The sequence below is a fragment of the Oryza glaberrima genome, chromosome 1, assembly GCF_000147395.1.
Source record: "Oryza glaberrima chromosome 1, OglaRS2, whole genome shotgun sequence".
Classification (NCBI taxonomy): domain Eukaryota; kingdom Viridiplantae; phylum Streptophyta; class Magnoliopsida; order Poales; family Poaceae; genus Oryza; species Oryza glaberrima.
The window spans coordinates 37,598,118-37,619,817 of NC_068326.1; the positions used below are offsets into that span (position 1 = coordinate 37,598,118).

A 21,700-nucleotide genomic window follows, 5' to 3' on the forward strand; every position below is an offset into this window, starting at 1 on the left:
AGGGCGGCGCGGCCGGTCAGCGTTTGGACGCGGCGGCGCGCCTCGCCGTCGCCCGCCCCGCCCGCCCGCCGCCGTCTCGCTCGCCTTCCTCTCCACTCCGCCGCCCCGGCCTCAATACCCTAAACCCTCGCCGCCGACTTCCCGTCGTATGATCACGCACCTTCCTCTCGACCCCACGAACCCCAAAATCAAACCCCATCCTACTCGCCGCCGCCGCTCTCCGCTGCAGTCGAGTCGCTCGGAAACCGAGAGAATGGCCGGCGGCCGTCTCGTCGACGACCACTTGACGTGCGTCCTCTCCTGTGGCTCTGCGCGGCGAACCCTCGTCTCGAGATGGAAGGGGTTCAGAAAACCCCAATCCGTTTCGTTTAAACAAGTAATTCGTCATGGATCCTAGGTATTACAAATCCTGCATCCCTGTGCATGAGAATTTTTTCGATTTTCTTACCGTCCAAGAGAAGTGTTCATGATTCAGATTATGCGCAGCTATCAAGGATGTTGATTCTAGTTGCTGTGAGGCGAGGAGGTCAGGAAGAAGCATTTTTACCAGCATAACATTTGTAAGTATTCTGCGTCGCTGCATACTCCAGTATGACTGAATGTTCAGACTATCTCTGGATGAGCTCGTGTAAATTGTACTTTCATTGCACAGGTAGATAGATAGTTAGGATATTTTGTCACTGTACAACTCGATAAACGAGACCACCTAGGAGTTGCAGAGCAGCATGGCTTTGATGCTTAACTAGTAATCTCTGCTGCCTGAATGGCAGGCAGGCTGGGACAGCAACTTTCATGTCAACCTTTGCTTTGGTTTAACGAAAAGAAACTGTTAACAAGACGTAGCACAATTGCTTTCACTTTCATGGGGATTGTGAAATCGAAATGTGAACCGCACATATACCATCGGTATCAGTTAACTAATTGCGAAGCTTGGAGTCCATAATTGGTGTTCCTCGGGGGCTAATCCCATACCTATCCGTTTATGTGGCCAAGCAAAAGTCATCTCCATTCTCCAAAATGAGTTGCTAGGTCTGGAGCCTTGTTGCTTACTAGCATATATACTGACATTTCAGCTTCTGAGTTCACTTCTTGTGGGTCTCTCTCTTTGATACTTCATGTATCTTGAGTTGTTGAACACGGTTCTAAAAAAATGAGTTCTTCACCACGATATCTGCTCATCGATCTCTTCAGCTGTTATCTCTCACTGCAGCTGCATCCTGGTCCCTGCATGTACGGCATGCATAACAGTATGCAGAATGAATCTTGATCTGCATTTGATCAGCGGCTGCTCTCCTTAGTTCTGGTGCAGTTACTGTTATTAAAGTGTTAAAGTTTGGTCAGAGCCAATGCACCATACCCGAGCAGATTCTGCTGTCTTCAGAGCACAACTAGAGCTTTACCGTGTCAGGTTTAGCATATCCTACTAGACCAAAAGGTGAATGCAGAGAGGATTAGCTCCCCTTCCCGTGGCAACGTATATATAAGGTTAGTTGCTCAGTTAGGGGAACACTAGATTTTAAAATAAAGCAAAATAGAAAAAAGAAAAGTATAGTTCTGATCCTTCTATTCTTTTGAGCACTTTGAATGAGCTTTTACATTTGAATTGGTTCTTTTCCTATTGAATTTTTTTGAAAAAGTCATACTTATGAAACCATGCATATTTTCTTGGTAACTCTGTGTCATTCAAGCCCCTTCTGAAAATATATTGCTAAACATATTATAGATTGGTATCAACGCAAATGTTTTGGTGCAAGTTTACCAGGATTTCATAATACCAACTTATATTTTAGAATCATCTCCGAGATAACCATGTTATCAAGTGTTACAAAATTGTTCTGATAAACATCAGAAGTGTTCATTAACCCCTCAAATTCTCCCTCTCATGCATCAAGCTCAGCTCATTTTATTCTAGTAGCATGCATGAAACCTGAGTACTACTAATACATCGGTTACCGGTACTAAATCTACTATATATCTAACATATAGTCACTAGTTAAGGAGCATAAAACTAGCTAAATTACTGCATTGCTTCACATCACACTGCAAGAATTAGCATTCTCATCATTGAACATTTCACCGTAAGCATCCCGTGGCGGCGAGAAGGCGCTCCTCTGCTGGGGTGCTCCATAGTAGTAGTCGTCAGCTGAAGATTGCTGATAATGCTGGTAGCGGTATGGCGAAGGTTGAGGATAGTAGTAAGGCTCATATGGCGATGAACGGTTGTAGTAGGAAGGCGAGTACTCCTCGTCAATGTAGCCTTGTGATGATGGTCCAGGCCTTGCCATGGGCATCGGCATTGACATCGGCGCCGGTGCCGGTGGGGCGGCGTAGTAGGCCGCGCTCGCCGTCGGCCGTGCCACATTGTAGCTCATGACGGGCACCGGCTGCGGTTGCGGCATGTAGTTCACGTGGCTGCCTCCGCCGTATTCCATTGTCACCCTCGCATCGATCGGCCTCTCCCGGTGTTGCTTTACTTTCCCTTTTGGCCCACTGGGTTGCTCTCCTGTTGCTGCTGCTTCCTTGGTCTCGTCACTTGCATTGCCACTGGCGTTGGCATCGGTGTTGGCCTTGGCGTTGGATGGCTCCTGGATTTCTTGATTTGGCTTTGGGGTCTCATCGGTGCTCTTCGTCGGCTCCGGCGATGGCTGAGGGTTGTTTGGCTCCGCTGCGCTGCCTTCAGCTTTGTCGGGAACGGGCTTTTCGGCTGGTTGATCACTCGGCTTGCTGGATTCGTCGCTTTGGTTCTTAGTCTCTTGGCTTTGGCTCTCTGCAGGCGGTGGCGGTGGCTGCTGCTGCTTTGGCTCCTCTGGCCATGGCTCAGCTTGCTTGCCGGACTTGCGCAGCTTCGCAACAAGGATGTTGGCGTCCATATTTCTTGAGGCCGTGACTATGACCTTGTTGCTCCGGGCATCGACGTCGCATCTGAACACTCCTTCATGATCAAAAGGAACACAGAAATTAGGTCAGTGCCATGTTAATTTACAGGTCAAGTTGAACAGTTTCTTCCTCAATTTATATTCACAGTATGCATGTTTTCACTTAGCATTACCCTTCCTATCACTGTCATGTTTTTTTTTCCCTGAATTCCGCAAATTAAAGATGGCCAAGCAAATATACCTAACAGAGTGCATTATAATTCGTTTTAACTCTTCAAGATACAACTTTTGCAACAAGAAGATCACAAATGGACTTTAAAGCTACACAGTTACATAGTAAAGATCACTCGGTATGCGGTTTGAGGATTTGATAAAACATACCAGGAACATGTTGAAGCACTTTCTTCACTTTCTTCTTGCATCCTTCACAATGAATGGACACCCTCAGCACAAGAACCTAAATCAGATATCAGACATACAAACCGATCGGTTATCAGTACACTCACATGGCCTTTATCACAAGAAAGAGGAACAGCAAAAGTATGGAAATTGAACATAAGGGAATGTGTTGCCAGGCAGCCAAGAACAATTTAAAGAACAATCAGCGAGCTATCTATAATCCTGAAGAACAGAAGAGAACACCTAGTAACTGAACCGTGCTGGTGAGCTGAATAATTTCTATCATAAGTTAAGAGGAAAGAAAACTAAAAGGATGAAATTTAGCACCTGACACTCTATAGGCTCTGAGCCGGAGGCCATGGGAGCAAGTGAAAGATTTTGCAGGAGGGAGGGGAAAGTGAGGGAGGCTTGTACTGTGGGGGAGGGTAGAGGAGATTTTATACCCTGCACTAGTTTAACAAGTGAAAGGAATAACAACTCTAACAACAGCTATAGAGGTGAGTGGACGTTTCGTTGAGCCTATATTTTAGTTGGGGTGTGACTAGGGGAGGCTCCTTTACAACTTTACAAATGGACAAAACACACCCTTTGAGAAGGTAACTTAAAGAGGAGGTGATAGTTGTTCATTTCTCTTCTTTGGAGAACTCATCATGAGCTGTATCGCTGAGATTTTGATGGAAGATAAAAACTACTTTTGGAGGATGAATCACACTTGATATATGTCTTTGGTTATTGCTTTTCTATTGTGGAGCTTCTTTTGTTGTTATAATCTTTTACCTTTCATAAGATAATGATTGTCATAGATATATGTAGTGTCGATTCAACAGATCTTTACACAATATTGATGTTTCAGGGAAAATTCAATTGCCAAGGTAGGTTTGCATAATTATATTTTAGATGTTTGAACACACATGTTCAAAAAAGGAAATATGTCCATTCATAAAACACATACTCGTGAATAAAAGTTTAGCTTACAAAATGATCACATGCAATTTTACACGGCATTGTGTTAGTTTGAAAGTACAAGCTAAAGTTGTGTTAATTATATGTCATCACTTGTCCATGCATGCTCTTCATGTGTTATTACAAAACGTACCCTTGACACTTTTACCATTTTTTTAACCATCCTTTTTTTCCCATTTACTGTATAGTCAAAGTTTCACAACCCAAACAAGCAAAAGTGAAGAGAATTACATGAAGGAGACGGCACTGAACTACAACGCGGATGAACAAATAAAATTTAATATTAGGGCATTCCTTTCATGTAGTCTTGTTAAGATTCTTTTCCCTTCCCTAGAGTGTTCTGGTGTTGTAGGCAACCACAGCTTAGTGGCTTCCTTTATCATGCCAAATAAGAAAGAGATAGGCCTCTGCTTTTGTTAGTGTTTCCCCGTGCAAAGGAGGAGTTTTATTTTGTCACAAAGTTGAAAGGTAGCAACCATTGTGACATATAATACACCTTTTTTGCATGGAGGAGGAGAAGAAAGCATCTATTCCAGCCCTGCCTTTTTGACAATGCTTAGTTGTCCAGAGGGGTTTGTTTATATCTCGCTTTACTGCATGATTAAACGGAAAACGCTGGTCATTGTCCATATTAGCAAAAGCTTAATTAGTTAACAGATTCATCTAGAATCCCCCCCGGGGGGGGGGGGGGGGGGACAGGTATTTTGATATGTTTTTGTCACACAGGGAAAAGGAAAATTCAGCCATCCTTGAGATATCATGCACTTGCTTAGCACTGAGAAATTAATTAGATTGTATGCCTTTGTTGGAGAACTAACTTCTACATTGTCTCAGGGCTTATGTGCATGCTGAGGTAATGAACCGCTATACAAAGATGTAAACGTAAGTGGCAAAAATGAAGCCGGAGAGAGATGCACATCTTGGTGATAAGAGATTGCGACATCGTAGCCATCCTGATTTCTGCAGTTCTCATTCAAGAAAAGGAAAAGGAGACTTTGACCCATCGACTTTTTAACACCGTCGATTTCAGGAACAAAAAAAGAAAAAGCCATCACGGTCAGGTATGCAATTTTCTCCGTCAGACACTTAGTTACTCTGTTCCACGGTCTAGTTCATTGTTTATCGTTGTCACCAGTTATCATCCCAATTACTGTCAATATTTACAACAAATCGCTTCATTTCTGTGATTCTGCTAGTTGCTACTGTGATTCCCCCAAACAAATCAAACTCACGTCATGAAAAATCATGACGACATATATAATATATCCCTCCTTTTCTGAAGTATCTGTGCCTGTCAAGAGCTCCAGGAAATTTCCACGAAATAGGCTGAATCAGCTGGTAGAAGGGGAGCAACAAGCCAAAAATATGAACTCCGTCATTTGTATTGTCTGTCCCTTTCAAAATTTTCTTCCTGGCTTCACCTCCTCTTCTCCCCAGCACCACAAACCAAGATGATAATGGCTGCTCTTGTTCTGTTGCTTCCTCCTTTTCTCTCCGCTGTTACTCTTAGCTGGAAAAAGAGATGGCACAGACTGCGAAAGCAAAAGGAGGGAGGAGTGCAACAAAAGCAACAGCACAGAATCATATATTTGCATTATGCAATGGCATGAGATTAAGAGAAAAAAGGATACTAAAAGATGTTGATGGTCTTTTCAGCTTCAGAGACCGTAGAATTTGATTTCGATGTATCTTCTCTTTTTTTTTTCAGGAGTGGTTCACGTCGTCGTCTGGTGAGTTCTTGTTGAGTTCTGGGAGGAGTGAAGAATATGGCGGCCTCGGCCGGCGTCAGTGACGAGCACGTATGCGGTAGCACAGCAGCGACAGAAAATATTCAGAAATAGAAGGGATGCATGCAGAGAGATAGGTGCGTGGCGTCTGCCGTTTGGTGGTAACGTAGAGCCGCTTTAACTCCTGCAGCTAAAATATTTATTAGATGTTCTTTTGCACTGTCAAATTTGTTTTTTTTTAAAAGAAATCCTCGAGCTGCAAATTCGAATTTGTTAGGCACATGTCTCATTCTCATTGTTGACGAGTTAATCATTCTTTTTTTTTTTCTTCAGGTCAACTTTATACACGGTTTCGATGTTGTTGGACGGACGGACTGAGAGATGATGGGCTGGCCCAAGCCTATTACACTACGGCCCAAGAGTACGTTTCCCCGTCCCTTTTCTCTACCTGCATTCGGCCTGCCAAAGTTTGCTGCTTACAGCTTTACGTTTGTGCTGTTTTTCTCTCTTTTCATCTCATCCGTAGTTTTCTCTCTTCGTCGTAGAACTAGTACAATATTATACTGCATGCACTGTACATGTACATCCGTAGATTACGCATGATTACGGGACACATGTCCTATACCGTATCTTTAGTTTGGACTTCTAGATACTATTGCTACGTACGTACTGTACTAAAAAAAAGTCTAACATACGTATTGCACAATACGTACGTAGTAAAATACGTATCGTAACAATACCGTACCTACTCTTGTCTAGTGTAGGTCGACCGATCCACCTATGTTCAGTGTCGCCTCACACCCCCAAAATCCCTTCTCATTCTCAGCCATCTATATATTAGCTCTCATTCACCAGCCTATAACAAGTCCATCAAATCAATGAAATGGTTCAACCAGGAACGAGGCAATGGATCGTTTTGTCACCTTCCAATTTAGTGACCCAAGCCCCGAGCCTTCGTCTTCATCGCTTGTCGCTCAAACGCTCATCCCCTTTCGCCCTACTGGTGAGTGGTGAGTGGTGACCATGCCCGTCATTAGCGTCAGTATGTGTGTGCTAATGTCATGCCATGCGCGAGCGGCCAATGCCTCATGCTGGTCAACACCACGGCCTGCGATGAGGTGCTTAGCTTATCTTGTACTCTCTCCATTGTACTAAGATGTGTCACATCCATCTAAAATATTTTATATCATAGGATAGAGGGAGTACTATCTTATATGTTCTTTTCTATTTAGTTTATTGATTTTACTTTATTTTTATACGATTACAATATAAATATAGTATGATATGTGTGGTCATGTCTGTTGAGCACATTCGTTCATCTTTCTTTTAGAACCGCGCGCGTTCCTTAAGCATATACTCGTGGTCAAATTTGTAAGCACCTACAAGGCTGCAAACACATTGCAGCCGCACAAAGTTAGCCGGATCTGATTCCACCGACGGTTGAGATGGGCCGACGGCATGTAGAGGAGGAACCGGAGAGTCGACAGAGAACGACATGGAGTCAAAGACAAATATCCGTTCATGTCCCATCCCAGTTACTACTAGCTGTGTGTAGCATAGTTGCATATACTGTTCGCCGATGGATCATGTGAGGACTGGACTGAGGCGCGTGAACAAGAAAACAAAACCACTCCTCCTTCCATCGATTTTGGTAGCATGCATGATTGGCATTCTCGGCCAAGGCCCATCGTTTTAATTTGTTTTGAAAAAAAAATAAAGAAGTTATTGTCACCTGACAATTTTTTCTATGGGTGTGTTTGTTTTGCTACCATATCAAAATGTTGGTACTACCAAAACCTAGACAAGTTTTGGTAGTACCAGAATTTTGGTAACCAAACACTAACAAAATACTATTTAAAGTGTCAAACAATTTGGTAGGGCACATTTTAGCTTCAAACCAAAATGGCCCTATAGCAATATAGGTGATGTTTCTCAATTAAATTAACTAAAGATGAAATATATACGTCACATTTTAGGTACAGAGTGGATGAGTGGGTAAGCTACACAGTGTTGATAGTGCAACTAAATAATTAACAGGATTATATAATACAATTTTACATAGCCGCCACTATGTATGACCAAATATACATTGCCTGAAACATATATATCATCGCCTTGTTTTTAGACTGACAGGTCATTAGTCTTAGATATAAAAGTTGGTACATGTTTTTGAAACCTAAAAAGTTGGTACGTGTGGGGATTTATGAATCTAGCTTTGTTTACTAAAAGATTTTATAAAGACCAACAACCGGCATCCACGCCTGAGAGGAGCTAACCCACGCATGAATATAATGGCAATTCGATAAGATATGATGGGGCTTAATTCTATCCTAGCTCTAGAGAATCAATTTAGAGGTTTGCTCTTGGCCTAACAAACGAATAAGCGGATCGAGGTATATATTCAAAGGATAGATGATATGGCTTTTCTGCTAACTTGTTCCCATTTGGCGTTATTAGTCAATTTTTTTATCATTATTAGTCATTTTTAATACTAGTACTTCATTTGCTTACTTCTTTATTTACTCGTCACATCAAATTCCCCATTTATTTTTTTCTTAACTTTTACTTGCTTCCTCTTCCCTATGTATAAAAATATACTACTATCTCTGTTGTAAAATATAGCAACATGTATCATTCAGATCTGTACTAAGACCGTGTTTAGTTCACCCCAACTACCCCCAACTTCTAACTTTCCATCACATCACATCACATCCAAAACTTTTCTACACACATAAACTTTCAACTTTTTTCCAAACTTCCAACTTTCCTCAAACTTCCAACTTTTTTCAGGAACTAAACACAGCCTAAATTCAGTAATAAAATGTTGTATTTGACGATAGAGGTAGTAGGACTTATCAAGATCATCCTGCCATGCTGCATTACCACCCCCCATTTGTAAACATTAGTTCTCCCTCCATATTTTCTGTTTGACGTTGGTTAGCTCAAAATTGATCTAACGAACGTCATATATTTGTCCAAGAAGGTAGTATTTTTTTAGTCTTTTAGCAAAGGTTATGTACAAAATTTGAATCGTAAAAATGCTGAACAGATGGAGTGTTTATGTTAGAAAGATACTCCTAATTACTCCCTCCAGAATATAGCAATCTAGGATGGGATGAGACCAATCCTAGGACAATGTATCTGAACATGAGGCAATGTATATGTCAAGATATATTGTCCTAAGATTAGTCTCATCTCATTCTATGTTGCTATATTCTGGGACAAAGGAAGTAATAGTACACCTGGAATGGTCGCATTGTATTGACGGAGAATGACTGACAGTGTACTATGACAGTGTACTAGGGCTGTGTTTAGTTCACACCAAAATTAGAAGTTTGGTTGAAATTGAAACGTTGTAACGGAAAAGTTGGAAGTTTATGTGTATAAAAAAGTTTTGATGTGATAAAAAGATTGAAAGTTTGAAGAATTATTTTTGAACTAAACACGGTACCTGCTAGTCGGTCAAACTAAACGAGCAGTAGATCCTAGCCGTCCTAGCTGGTCTACTCCTACATATGAGAAGCTTCGAGATCCGGACCTCCACCCAGTACTCACGTGAACATGGAAGAGCATGCACCAACGATGATGCAGCTTCGGCCGTACTGCAGTTGCTACGACCAATAGCTAGAGACGAAACCACATGTAGACAGAGGTAGACGACGAGTGAACAAACTTTTTACTACTGGTATTTGGGCTCCAATCCAAATACGACGTTACCTTACCAAAATTTAACCATACTAAAACTCATCAAAATTTAACATTGACAATAATTTGGTAAGATTAATTTTGACCGTAAACCAAACCACAGCTATCAATACCAGCAAATAGACAGAGGGAGTAGACGACGAGCGAACAAACTTTTTACTACTGTTGTCCAGTCCACACTCACACTGCCACACACGCACAACCCTAGTACATAGCATAAACAAACACCAGCAAAAGATAACTTAATTAACAACGTTAATTAAGTGTACGTACAACAACAATCAACAGTAATTCCTAAACTAATGATACAAACCCATGCAGAGACGAAGGCAGTAATTAGACGAGAGGTAGATTAATTGGATGGTTAATTTAGACACTTGGGTGATTAGACGTCGATGACGCGGAAGGCGTCGCGGTTCTTGACGACGATGTCGTACATGTGGACGGAGCCGAACTGGGAGAAGTCCTTGGGCAGCGAGATCAGGTCCACCGACGAGCGCTTGTGGAACTGGAGCATCATGGCGGCGGCGGCGGCGGCGCCGCCGCCGCCGCCGCCGGAGTAGTAGCGCTCCCAGCCGAGCGCGGCGAGCTTGCGCTCCAGGGAGGCGTAGGAGGTGACCACCTCACCCGTCGGCATGTGCAGCAGCGCTTTGCGCCGGATGCCGCCGCCGCCACCGCCGCCGCCGCCGCCGCCGCCGCTGTTCGCCGACGCCGGCGGGTTCTCCACCAGCTTCACCACCCCGTTCCGGAACACCCACACGCCCGACATGTATAAATATTTTTGCTTAACTGAATTCCTCGATCCTCCCTTCGAAATGATCCCTAAATATTTGCTAGCTCAACTGAATTTCCTTCGAAATCTCCCTAGCTAGCTAGCTCTATATATTATGTGGATGGATTGATTATATTTGGTGGTATTTTGGCTGCTGCTTGGATGGAAAAGGATGGCGCGCGAGAGGGGGCTATAAATAGGGATGCAGCCGTGCACCGGGCAGCTGCACACGTTTTTTTTTTTTCTTTTTCTTTCTACAATGAGATTCGTGCACACGTTTCGAATGCTTGAATTTTATTATTTCAAAAGGTATACTCCCTAAAAAAACCAATATAATATCAGATGTGACATATCCCAGAGTTAGAAATTCTGGTCATTTCGGAAACACCCCCCCCCACCCCCCCCCCCCCACACACACACAAAAAAATGATATTATTTTGGCTGAAATTTTTATTTTGTTCAAACTTGACTAAAATTTGTTCGATACTTCGGACCTAAATATTTGAAGTTTCGGTATATCGGCACTCTCTGATATAAACATCCAAACCGAAAGATTAAACCCTAACACATTTTAGTACTACGAATCTAGATCGAGATGTGTCATATTCAATACTAAGTTGGTTTTTATGAGACGAAAAGAGTATATGGGTAGTGTTAATTAGGATCAGTTCTTTTTTTTTTTGAGAAAATGAAATTAAAACCTGCACAGTTACAGATGCTGTGTGATGGGCGGATCTGGTCGATCGGAAACGGATGGTGCAGGCACAAGGTCTTTGGTATCTGCAGTTAGCTAGCATGATGATCTTTTTGCATGGTCAGCAGAGCATCGCATTCGATCGATCGAGCAGGGTCGGCCCTGTATATATGCTTACTGGATTGAATACGCCTACACTGCACGTATACCACGTATATATTGGGCTAGAGCTAGGGTGGCATATAAGCATATATGTAGCTTATTAGCTACAAGAGATGCAAAGGAATGCCCACCACTTACTCCGTCTCCGGAGTAGATATGGATCCGTATAAATAATTATAAGTAGAACTACCTATTCATTTATCGATAAATTTTCTCCTAAAAATTTGACAGATATAATTATAGTATAATCGTAGTGTAATTACACTGTAACTTATATGTAATTACACTGTAACTTGCATGTAACTACAGTATAACTTATATGTAAGTTTTACATAATTTTGAATCGTTAGATCTATTACAAGATTTATTTTGGTGAGGAAGAAAACAAATCATAGCACACACATATGTGAAAGAATTTATTCCCACGAGCTCCAATTTACTGAAATAACATGTTACGGAGAGATTTTTGAAAGTTACATACAAGTTACACTATAGTTACAGTGTAATTACACTATGATTGTATTGTAATTACATCTGTCAAATTTTTGGGGGAAAATTTGTCGACAAATATATAGCAAAATCGTTATAAGTAGTTGTTTAGTTTTCAGTCGCATGAAAATGCCTAAAATATCTATAAATTCCAGTCACTTCTTTTGGATCGATGGTTAGTGTTTCATTAAGATTCACACGAATGACTTCTCTCCTCCCCTTATGTCTTTCGTCCCTTTCTTCCTGTCTTGTATGCATCGATGGCTTTGTTTTTCGTTCCCTGTTGATCGTGCCTTTCTCTGCCTTTACCCTCGTGTTGTCGATGAGAACTGTCAGATCTATGACCACCCTCTTCCTCCCCCTTCCCCCGGCATTCATGAAGAGCTACTCTCCAACTCTAACAGCGTGAATCTCCCACACCACTGGTCCTCCAATCTTCTAAGATAGGTCTGGTTGAGTATTTTATGTACCGCAAACAACATACTTTAATAATATTGGATGATCTCTCCAAATAGTTATAAGTTTATTGTCAAATATCCCTTCTATCAAAAAGACCCCTGGCGAAGCTAGCTTACCCAAGAGTGCTTTTTATTTGTATTCATGCCTTTTAGAAAGAGCTGCTAAATTAAATTATCTTTTAGGGGAAGGAAGTATGATTGCTTTACCAATGCCACTAAATCCGTCATTATTGTCGCAGCTGCCTCCTAACCATTTTCCTTGTTATATTGCCCACCACCAACCCATCATCTGCCTGATGCCTCCATCCAATCTCTATGTCTCGACGTCCTCATTGTCCTCCCCTCCAACCCAAAATAATTAACCAGCGATAGTAGTGGATGGTTCATAAAATCATAGCTCTTCAATTCCTCCCGGATATATCTCCACCTTATCTCTTGGGTATATACGATGCTGTTATGTGCACACATGCTAGTTCATCATTATGTGAACCTATACCTAGCTAGCTAGCTAGCTTCCATTTGTTCTTCTTTCCATCCACTGGCTCTTTTCTTTTTAATTTCACATGGAAGCGATGATTTTTCATTTTAGCTCCATCATTTTCAATTTTTTTCCATCAGTTTAATTAGCTAGCTAGTCTGATGAGGGACATATATATTTCAACCAGCTGGTCATAGTTAAGAACATAGTGATATGTACCCCTTGAGCAGTGTATATGGGAGTACGGATCGAGCTAGTCGGAGACATGCATGCTACTGATGTACGGCTGCAAGTATCAGCAGCAGCATGCATGCAATGCAAGTATGCAACCAAGGACAGCTATGGTATAGTAGCTAGTGCACAGTGCAGCCAATAGTGATATCCCACGGAATCCAATCCTCGATCCATCGATTCTAGCTAGCTTTATATGCAATACAATATATGCAAATGGATTAGCATCTATTCTCAGTCAGTGGCAGCCACGGGATTTTAAGTTTAGATGTTCACTCAACAATTTTAAGTATCTTATCCCTAATATTTGGTAGGATAGAAATAGAAGGATTTAGGATATATAGTTGGCTATCATATTTGAAGTGGTGGTGGTGTGAACAAGAGCCCAAAATAATATATTTCCTGAGAAAAAAATATAATATTGAAAATAAAGTATTAGGTCTAATTTTACTATATGCATATATGACATATTTCCTCCGTCCAAAAAAAACTAAACCTAGAAGGGGATAGTACAATGAATCTGGACAAAATCGTATGAGTTTTTTTTGACGGAGGGAGTACCTACATATATTAATTTATTGTATATTTTTTTTTGGATATTCCAGGATATTCCTGAGAACCCTTGCGTACGTCTGTCCCTGTTCACTGGCCAATTGGTACTTTACTTATAGGGCTTTATTTTGGCAGCTACACTTTCTCTTAGGCTGTGTTCGGGAACCCTCACTCCTTGGCACGCAAAACGAAGCAGCGTTTAACGCGTGATTAATTAAGTTTTAGCTATTTTTTTCAAAAATAGATTAATATGATTTTTAAGCAACTTTCGTATAGAATCTTTTTGTAAAAAAACACGCCGTTTAGTAGTTTGAAAATTGTGCGTGTGAAAAACGAGGAGGAGAAGTTGGGAACATGTCCTACCGAACGCAGCCTTAGAATTCTTAGCTCTCCTAAATAGTCTAATTCTTCTCTCAAATTCTAATATCCAGGAACATAACTATAGAATCTAAAACATAAACTAAATCTAGAAGCTAGAAAACTCACCTTCTCTAAATTCTTACCAATTTATTTCCACCTCCCATACAAGACCAATAGACCATGCATAGCATAGATAGAGAAAATTAATGGATGGAGGCAAATTCTGCCCTCCTGACTCTATATATTCTTGTGGATGCATGATATCTTCGCCTCTAGGCGATCGAGGAGATTGCTCGATCGATCGCCATCAACGGAATTGATGAACAGTTAAATAAACCAGCCCGGCCGGCCGCTGATACATCTCGATCATGATTCTCATCGATCTCCCTCGCGTATACGTGGACAAAGAATTTTGATTCGGCCGGTAGGTCTCCATCGATCGATCCATATGCCATGCATGCAATTTCTCTACCTCGATGCAGGCTGGCTCTGGCTGCCTTGAGTGCCATTAATTGTGCGAATATATCTTAATCTTAACTAATATAAATATTAGTATTTTTCCTGTCGTCACATCTCTGTAATCGCGTGTTTTCGTCCGTCATTATGCGCTAATTTTCATCCGATGCGCTACTTTCCTATTCTGGTTCGATTCTGGTTAGATTAATGCACCACAAGCCCACAAGCCCAAACAGATTCTAGGATTCCAGGTCCATCTACAAGCCCATACTCCTTCATCCAAAAAAAAAAATTCTAGGTCCATCTACAAGCCCACAAGCCCACAAGCCCATACAAAAATACATCAGTTCAAGAACAAATAAAAAACAAAAAAAAATAGGAGTCCAGGTTCAGGTTCACATACAAATCAGGTTCAAAAACACAGGAGTCCAGGAACAAATAAAAAACAAAAAATAACACAGGAGTCTAGGTTCAGGTCCACACACAAATCAGGTTCAAAATAGAACACATGAATATACCCACGTCAGGGAATTTGCCCAGCCGACGTCAGGAGTCAGATTCTACCCCGAGTTAGATTATATCCCGCTTTTCTTTCGTCGAGTTAGGCTGGTTCCCCCACACTGTTTCCTACTCCAGCTTTCAGGAGTCAGATTCTATCCCGAGTCAGATTCTATCCTGCTTTTTTTCCGCTATTTTTAGCTAGCACTCCCACTAACATGATTGTACATATTTTTTTTCTCAGGCCAAAATACAAGAAAATATAGATCGTAAGGCTCTTCCTCTAGGACGTCAAGGCACCTCCAATCAATGTCGATTCCAGGTTATCAATGAACTCAACCCTGTATGCAATTTCAATTTCATTAGATTCTACCCAAGGTGCTTGAATAATTACTAACATAAGCACTTCCATTAATCAAGACTTGTAAGGTAGTTTATGAATGAACTAAAAGTACCATCTAATTAATTAACATATAGTGGTAATGTCTAGATTCGTTTCACCTGCAAAGGGCAATGCAGTTGTGCAGTGCAGGGATTGAGGTCTGTCTGCTCATACCAATATGTATCCAAATCTTTTTCCTGTCGATGCAGAACACAAAGCAAGTTAGCAACATGCATATTTTTTAGTTGTTCAGTGGCTATTATCACGACTCCTTACGAGACCACAAATTATGAGTTGCAAACCCAAATATGAAAATCTCTTTTTTAGGTGGCTTTATATAACTAGAAGAAAGAAAACTTAAAAGTACTGGTAATTGCAGCAACAGCAATTTTATGCAGAAAAGCATTAACTGTGCAGACAGCTGAACCATTGTTTAATTATTGCAATTTTTAATCATGCTCCACCATAATGTTAATCATGCTCTAAAAACCACACTGTAGCAAGTAAATAAAATACAACTAGATGGCGGCAGTACCGCTGTGCGGCGAATGTCACAAGTACCACCTAGATTTATATTCATCTCAATATTCCATAAGTAGTAGAGCTACAAAAGAGATATAATAATTTGTTTCTTACCATTGTTTTCAAGAAGATACATCCTGCTTTTGTTGTTGATAATGTTTATCTATAGCTTCAACTTCCAAGATAGATATTGATGCCACATAAATGTTTGGCAAACTTGTGTTACAGCACAATAGCCCAACAAAATCCATGTGCTTATCTGGTGTGCTTCCATGCTGTTCCCATCAAAACACAAATCAAAACAAAGCTGGTGATATGTGTTTGTGTTACAGATATGTGATGATTATTGATTATGATCACAGAACTGGTGCCCCGCAATTCCACATTTGAAAACACAAGCTGAGATAATAACTGTATTCTAAGCAACAGGATTACTACTATGCAAGATGATCCCAAGATTTCACATGAACAATATGATGTATTGTCTTAAAAAAAAAGTACCTAGGCGGTTGTGGCTGGAACCGACGGCGAGTCAAGGACATCGGTCGCTGGCAGGCACGGCGCGGGCGAGATCTCCTCGAAGTCAGTCGGCCGTAGCCCGGCCTCGAGAGCTGACTAGGCGAGGTATGCACCGCCCTGGATTCCAGCTCCTGTAGCAGAGCCGCGTCGGTGCCCACCATGCTCCCTGCCCGGAGCAGCTTGAGCAGGAAGTCGCACATGATGTCGTCCTCGGCAACTCTGCTGTCGCCGCCGCAGCAGATGCCGGGAACTGGGTCAGCCCACGTCCACCAATCGTTGTTGTCACCGTATGAGAGGCTGCTGGGTCTGCCCCTCCCGTCGTCGTTGGCGGCGGATCCGCGCGAGCAAGGAGCGGGGAGATGACGGGATCTATGCGGGAGGAGAAGAGGCCGCCAATTGCGGATCCGCGCGAGGGGAGGGCGGAGAGGATGGGATCCAGGCGCCGGTGGCAGATCCGTGCAAGAGGGGAGAGGAGAGACAACGGGATGCATGCGGGAGGGGAAGAGGTCATCGTTGGTTCGCTCCCCGCCCACCCGCCTCGCTCGCCCGTCCGCTGCTTCGCTTCGCTCCGCCCGTGGCCCTCCTCGTCGGCCGGAGCCGAGTGAGCCGGAGCCGAGGGGGTGGAGATCTCGGAGGGAGAAGAGCAACCACTCCACTCCCACCGGCCAACGCGCCCTGCTACTCTCCAGCCGGCTGCCACACGCTGCCTTGCAGAGAGGGAGAGCAGCAACGCCGGCTGGGAGCCTGGGAGAGAGAACGAGAGAGTGAGAGGATAATGATCTCCAAGTTGGAGACAGCCAACCACACAATTCTCGCCTCAAGGCCACATGCGAACCTGCACGTGGCATCTAATTCCTAGCAATTTTTCATTTTCACCCCTAATTGTATATTGTATCCCATATAAAAATACCCCCAGATTAGTACTCACACATTGATGTCCAGGACGTTGGAACTTTTATTTTTTCAAGACTGATCTGATGTACAAATAGTAACCTTTTATAGCTGCATATTGTGTTGACCAATAGAAGTAATTAACCTAAAAAATTATATACGTTATATAATTTTGTGATTTTCATGTGGTTTGACAATTTTCGTAAAATCTATATCTACACCTATATACCTAATAAAAAATACATAAGGTTTTCGGGTATTTTTTGTCTGTCGTTTTTTTCACTATTTTTTCCGATTTTCTTCCACCGCTATTTTGTCGCTTAAGTTGTGTTTTTCTTTTCATACGTAAGGGTGTGCGCATACATAAGGATTTGGTATTTTTATCCATCCTTTCCTTTTAATCCCTATTTAACAGTCATCGTTTTTATCGTTTTGATATCAATTGAATCAAAAGCCATCAACCAATTTTGGAAGATCGGAAAAGATTCAACTGAATATGATGGCGAGGATCAGCTCCAGTATTGTACATCCACGAGACTATTTTCCAGAGGTTGAAGACAGCAGTCTGTGCAAGTCGGCTCAAAACCAAGGAATGAGTATAATATATAGCGATAAAAACATTTTTACCTGTTGCAACGCACGGGCATTATGCTAGTGTGTGTGTGTATAGGGAAATGAAGATATGAACCTAGGTTCATTTGCACCTCCAATCTGTACCATTAAAATGCTGTAAGATGTGTGCTAGCAAATGTAAAGGAAGGGACATGAATGGTACACAATGGTACTGTGTTTCCTGCCACCACTTTTTAGCTTTCCAATTTTGCCCTTGACATGGTTCCATTCCTTTTTTTTTTCTAATGCATATAAATTAAGGATGCCAAAATTTGTGCCCCTATGTAACTATATGTACCCTAGTACAACGATTTTTGCTAATAGAACTTGTCATACATTGATATTTCTCCAAATGAGCTTCAAACAACGACATTCCAAAACAATTAAGCCACCAATCAACTTTAGATAACATTGTAGAAAAGGGAGAAAAATAAAATAGCCAATTATCTCTTCTCGTAAGAAGAACAACTAAATATCAAATATATTGTGTGTCATTATACAATAGACTTATATTACATCTCCATTGTTTAGAAAAATGATTTATTCTCATTTCATCGGTGCAAAATGACGTTCACAAATCATATCTTAATACCTATATATATATCCATACTGACACTTGCAAAAAAGAAAACTTAATCCTCCAAAAGGACATCCATAAATGATTATCCATCATCAAAATGTCATTTACAAAATGGTGCATCTACTATATCTCCATTTTGACATTTGAATTAATGGAACTATCTCCATTCACAAAGGGTATTGTTGACAGAAAACACGAGGCCTGGGAGATCTGCTTAACTACAATGCAGGTCCAAAGCTCGCCTTCGGATGTATGAGCGTGCCAGTTGATTTGATCTTGCAAACAACAAGAAATAGAACAAAGAAACCGCAATTAATCCTATAAATGATAGCCGATCGGCTAGGTGCCGATGACACATCATTTATTTCAAGCCGGTGTCATGTGTACATCGATCGACAAATATCAATAAGCAAACCAGAACTAAATCTACTCGATCGGCTGTAGATATTAATGATATATAATCCTTATATCGATATATACTTAAATCAAATGATTGGGATAGATCGGTCGCCTTGCCGAGACAGTATAAATCACTTAGATCGAAATATATATTAATAGTAGGATTATATACATTCATAGCATAGCTGATCAGGTGGATCTAGCATGTATCGGCTAATACTCCGATACTACTCTATACTAAGATTTTAAAGCAAGTAGAATATACTAGCTTAATATACTTAGATGCGACAAGATCTTAACATAAAGGGCAGATTTAACATATAGATCAAGCATATAGAATAAAGTAGTTAAATCAGATAAGATCGGCTGAAACTCCGATACTACCCTAATCAGCAACCAGAAAGCAGGCTAGAGATTGCAATTCTAAGCACGACTTAATAGATCAAACTCAACTGATGCAGCATTAAGTATGAAAAGAAAAACAATATCTGGACAATCAAGCCGCTGGAAGTTTCATAGAGTGGTAGATATATCACATAGTCTAAGTTAACATCATTGTCTAGCCTAATCGGCTGCCTTCCATTAACAGATGTTAGCCGATTACAGATTAGATGAAGATATTATCGAAGATTATGTGAGATATATGATAACTCGATGAATTATATAGACAAGATTAGAGTGTCATAAAGATGGAAGCACTAATCTTGAGAACATAAGTCGTCATGACAAGCTTTACCTCTTGTTGAAGATCGAAACCGATGCAGCTCAACCCGAGAGCACGAACTCGTCGAAATAAAAGTAAAGCATAAAGGGTGGCAATGCGCCGAGATTGTATTGGATGTCTCTTTTTTTTACATAGGACTTGGGTCTATTTATACCCGAGAATTACAAGATACGTTCATAACAGACACGACTATTATCTCTAACAAACTCTAAGATACCATAAGTCTTTACGGCAGACTTTTGCCCAAACATATCTCTAAGGAAATTAAATAGAATATCCTAATTAATAGATACAATTGCCTTCCCAGGACTCTATCCATGCATGGCAATCATCTTGAAGCACATCAACTTGAACCCGATGACGTACACCGAGTCATATTATCAGAATCGGCTGTATCGGCTAACCCCGTCCGACTCGAACTCTGCCGACCTGACCTTAGCCGATTTGGACTGCAGCCGATTCTTACTCTGTTTCCGCAACGATCTTCATCTTGGATTCCACTTTGATCTGATCTTCATCTCCGATGCCAATAGTGATAGAATTTACCAAATTTGGTTGTTAACACATGCCCCCCAAGTCCGGAATATTGGATAATGTTTCGGATTTGCCATATACCGACTCTGAGAGAAACTCGCACTTGTTGTTTTCCCGTCCGTTATCGCTCTACTTTAAATACTAACCGTTGCCCCAAAGAATCTTCACGCCGTGATTTTCGTTTTCACCGCTTAAACAGATCCCGTCCTCTCTCTCTCCGGCGACCTCCTCAACGCGCAGGGCGATTTCCAGGCGATTCCACTCCCGGCCAGATCTTCACCCGCGACGATGTCGACCTCCACCAATCCGACCGCCGCATCATCAGCCGAATATGTTGAGGTAAGTCCCCATCGGCTAGATCCCCTTTTCCGTTCATCAGACCAGTTTTCGCTCACCTTATCTTGTTTCCTTCTCCTCTATTCTTGTAGCATCTTTCCAATCTTGTTGCGGTTCCCAGTCTGTTGCATGACCAACAATACTTTCTCGGTCCAATCGGCAATCTAGATCCCACTGAGTTTATCATAGCCGAAACCAACAGAATCCCTTTTAGGTCGGCCAATCCAAACACAAGCCATTGGAAAAACACCTTCAAATCCTGGCCTTCCCTGGAGAAAAGCTGGCCTGTATGGTACAAGCGGATATCGGCCAGCAAACAAGCCCATTGGGATGAGATCGGAATCAGCCAAGCCCTAGCCCTCACAGTAGCAAATTCGGCCAAAGATGAACCCCTGATGGCTGCTGCAACTTATTTCTGGTCCAACACCCTCAATGCTTTTCTTTTCAACCAAGGGCCGATGACCCCAACGCTACTGGATATTATCATGCTTACTGGCCTAGGTGTAACCTCATCAGCTAACCCCATGAACCTAAACACCAAGAACACTTTTGAGTTCAAAACTAAGAGCATTGGGGGTTGGTCAGGATATATCACAGCATATATGGGCAAAGGGCCAGTCACTCCCAGAGAGCACGTAGCTTTTTTGCTGATGTGGTTGGAGAAATTCCTTTTCTGCGGATCAAGCTGCGGTCCTACAACCAACTGGCAATTCTTAGCCGAGGCTCTAGTAACGAAGAAACAATTTCCCTTAGGCAAAATCCTTCTCGGCTATCTATACCAGATATTAAACAACGCATCGGCCAAGATAATTATCGGCTCAGTGGTTGGAACAGGTGGACCATGGTGGCTCTTGCAATCCTGGCTGAACCTGGTAGTCATGAAAGCTGTCAATCGGCCATCTGTGACAGAAGCTGAATTTCCAAGGTTGGAGCCGATTGTGGAAGATGATGGAGAAGAACGTACCCATCACAGATGTATGTCATACGGAGAATATGCATCTACACCAACCGATGCAGGAGCAAAGTTATCAGCTGAACTTCTGAAGGACTGGTTCTTCAGCTTTTATGATGGATTCCAAAAAGATGCCCGAGTTTGGTTCTTCTATGCCGACTCAATGGATTTCGAACTGCCAGCCTATTTCAGGTTCGAGGATATTAATCATGAAAAGTTTCAGCAATCCAGAGAAATCTTTACTACTGCTATCAGCCCATGTATCCTTCCAGTCGGCATCCATCAAGGGAGAAATATCCAAGTCTCCTATGAGTTTTATCATCCGATGTCATCGGCCAGACAACTTGGAATGGGACAATTGCCAATCGGCCTGTACTTTGCCGATAAGATCCAATGCAGAGGCGACATCTCCTCAACTTTAATGATGGA

At 41.8% G+C, this 21,700-nt stretch overlaps 2 protein-coding genes and 2 long non-coding RNA genes across 4 annotated transcripts; 1 reads left to right on the forward strand and 3 right to left on the reverse strand.

The window, feature by feature from the left end:
* Positions 1–1,883: 1,883 nt before the first annotated feature.
* Positions 1,884–3,771, reverse strand: LOC127765230 (heavy metal-associated isoprenylated plant protein 35-like). Its single transcript, XM_052290453.1, has 3 exons — positions 3,603–3,771; positions 3,258–3,333; positions 1,884–2,932 (listed from the first exon to the last, which is right to left on the reverse strand). Exons 1-3 carry the CDS (start codon positions 3,633–3,635, stop codon positions 2,031–2,033), a joined length of 1,011 nt encoding a protein of 336 aa, XP_052146413.1. The 5' UTR covers positions 3,636–3,771; the 3' UTR covers positions 1,884–2,030.
* On the forward strand, positions 2,829–18,335 carry LOC127768784 (uncharacterized). The gene is made up of 6 exons (XR_008016654.1): positions 2,829–2,962; positions 5,073–5,299; positions 5,947–6,102; positions 6,299–6,386; positions 15,065–15,142; positions 17,589–18,335. It is a non-coding gene; the product is annotated as an uncharacterized LOC127768784 (long non-coding RNA).
* Positions 9,157–10,640, reverse strand: LOC127767005 (flowering-promoting factor 1-like protein 2). Its single transcript, XM_052292587.1, has one exon. The coding sequence runs from the start codon at positions 10,437–10,439 to the stop codon at positions 10,056–10,058; it is 384 nt and encodes a 127-aa protein (XP_052148547.1). The 5' UTR covers positions 10,440–10,640; the 3' UTR covers positions 9,157–10,055.
* Positions 14,754–15,930, reverse strand: LOC127769459 (uncharacterized). The gene is made up of 3 exons (XR_008016843.1): positions 15,839–15,930; positions 15,322–15,399; positions 14,754–15,161 (listed from the first exon to the last, which is right to left on the reverse strand). It is a non-coding gene; the product is annotated as an uncharacterized LOC127769459 (long non-coding RNA).
* Positions 18,336–21,700: the final 3,365 nt, after the last annotated feature.

Coding starts and splice junctions, on each gene's coding strand:
- LOC127767005 (XM_052292587.1), bottom strand. CDS start 10,439: ATGTCGGGCGTGTGGGTGTTCCGGAACGGGGTGGTGAAGCTGGTGGAG.
- LOC127765230 (XM_052290453.1), bottom strand. CDS start 3,635: ATGGCCTCCGGCTCAGAGCCTATAGAGTGTCAG. Junction 3,334..3,602: donor CAGAGCCTATAGAGTGTCAG/GTGCTAAATTTC, acceptor TATCTGATTTAG/GTTCTTGTGCTGAGGGTGTC. Junction 2,933..3,257: donor AGTGCTTCAACATGTTCCTG/GTATGTTTTATC, acceptor TTGATCATGAAG/GAGTGTTCAGATGCGACGTC.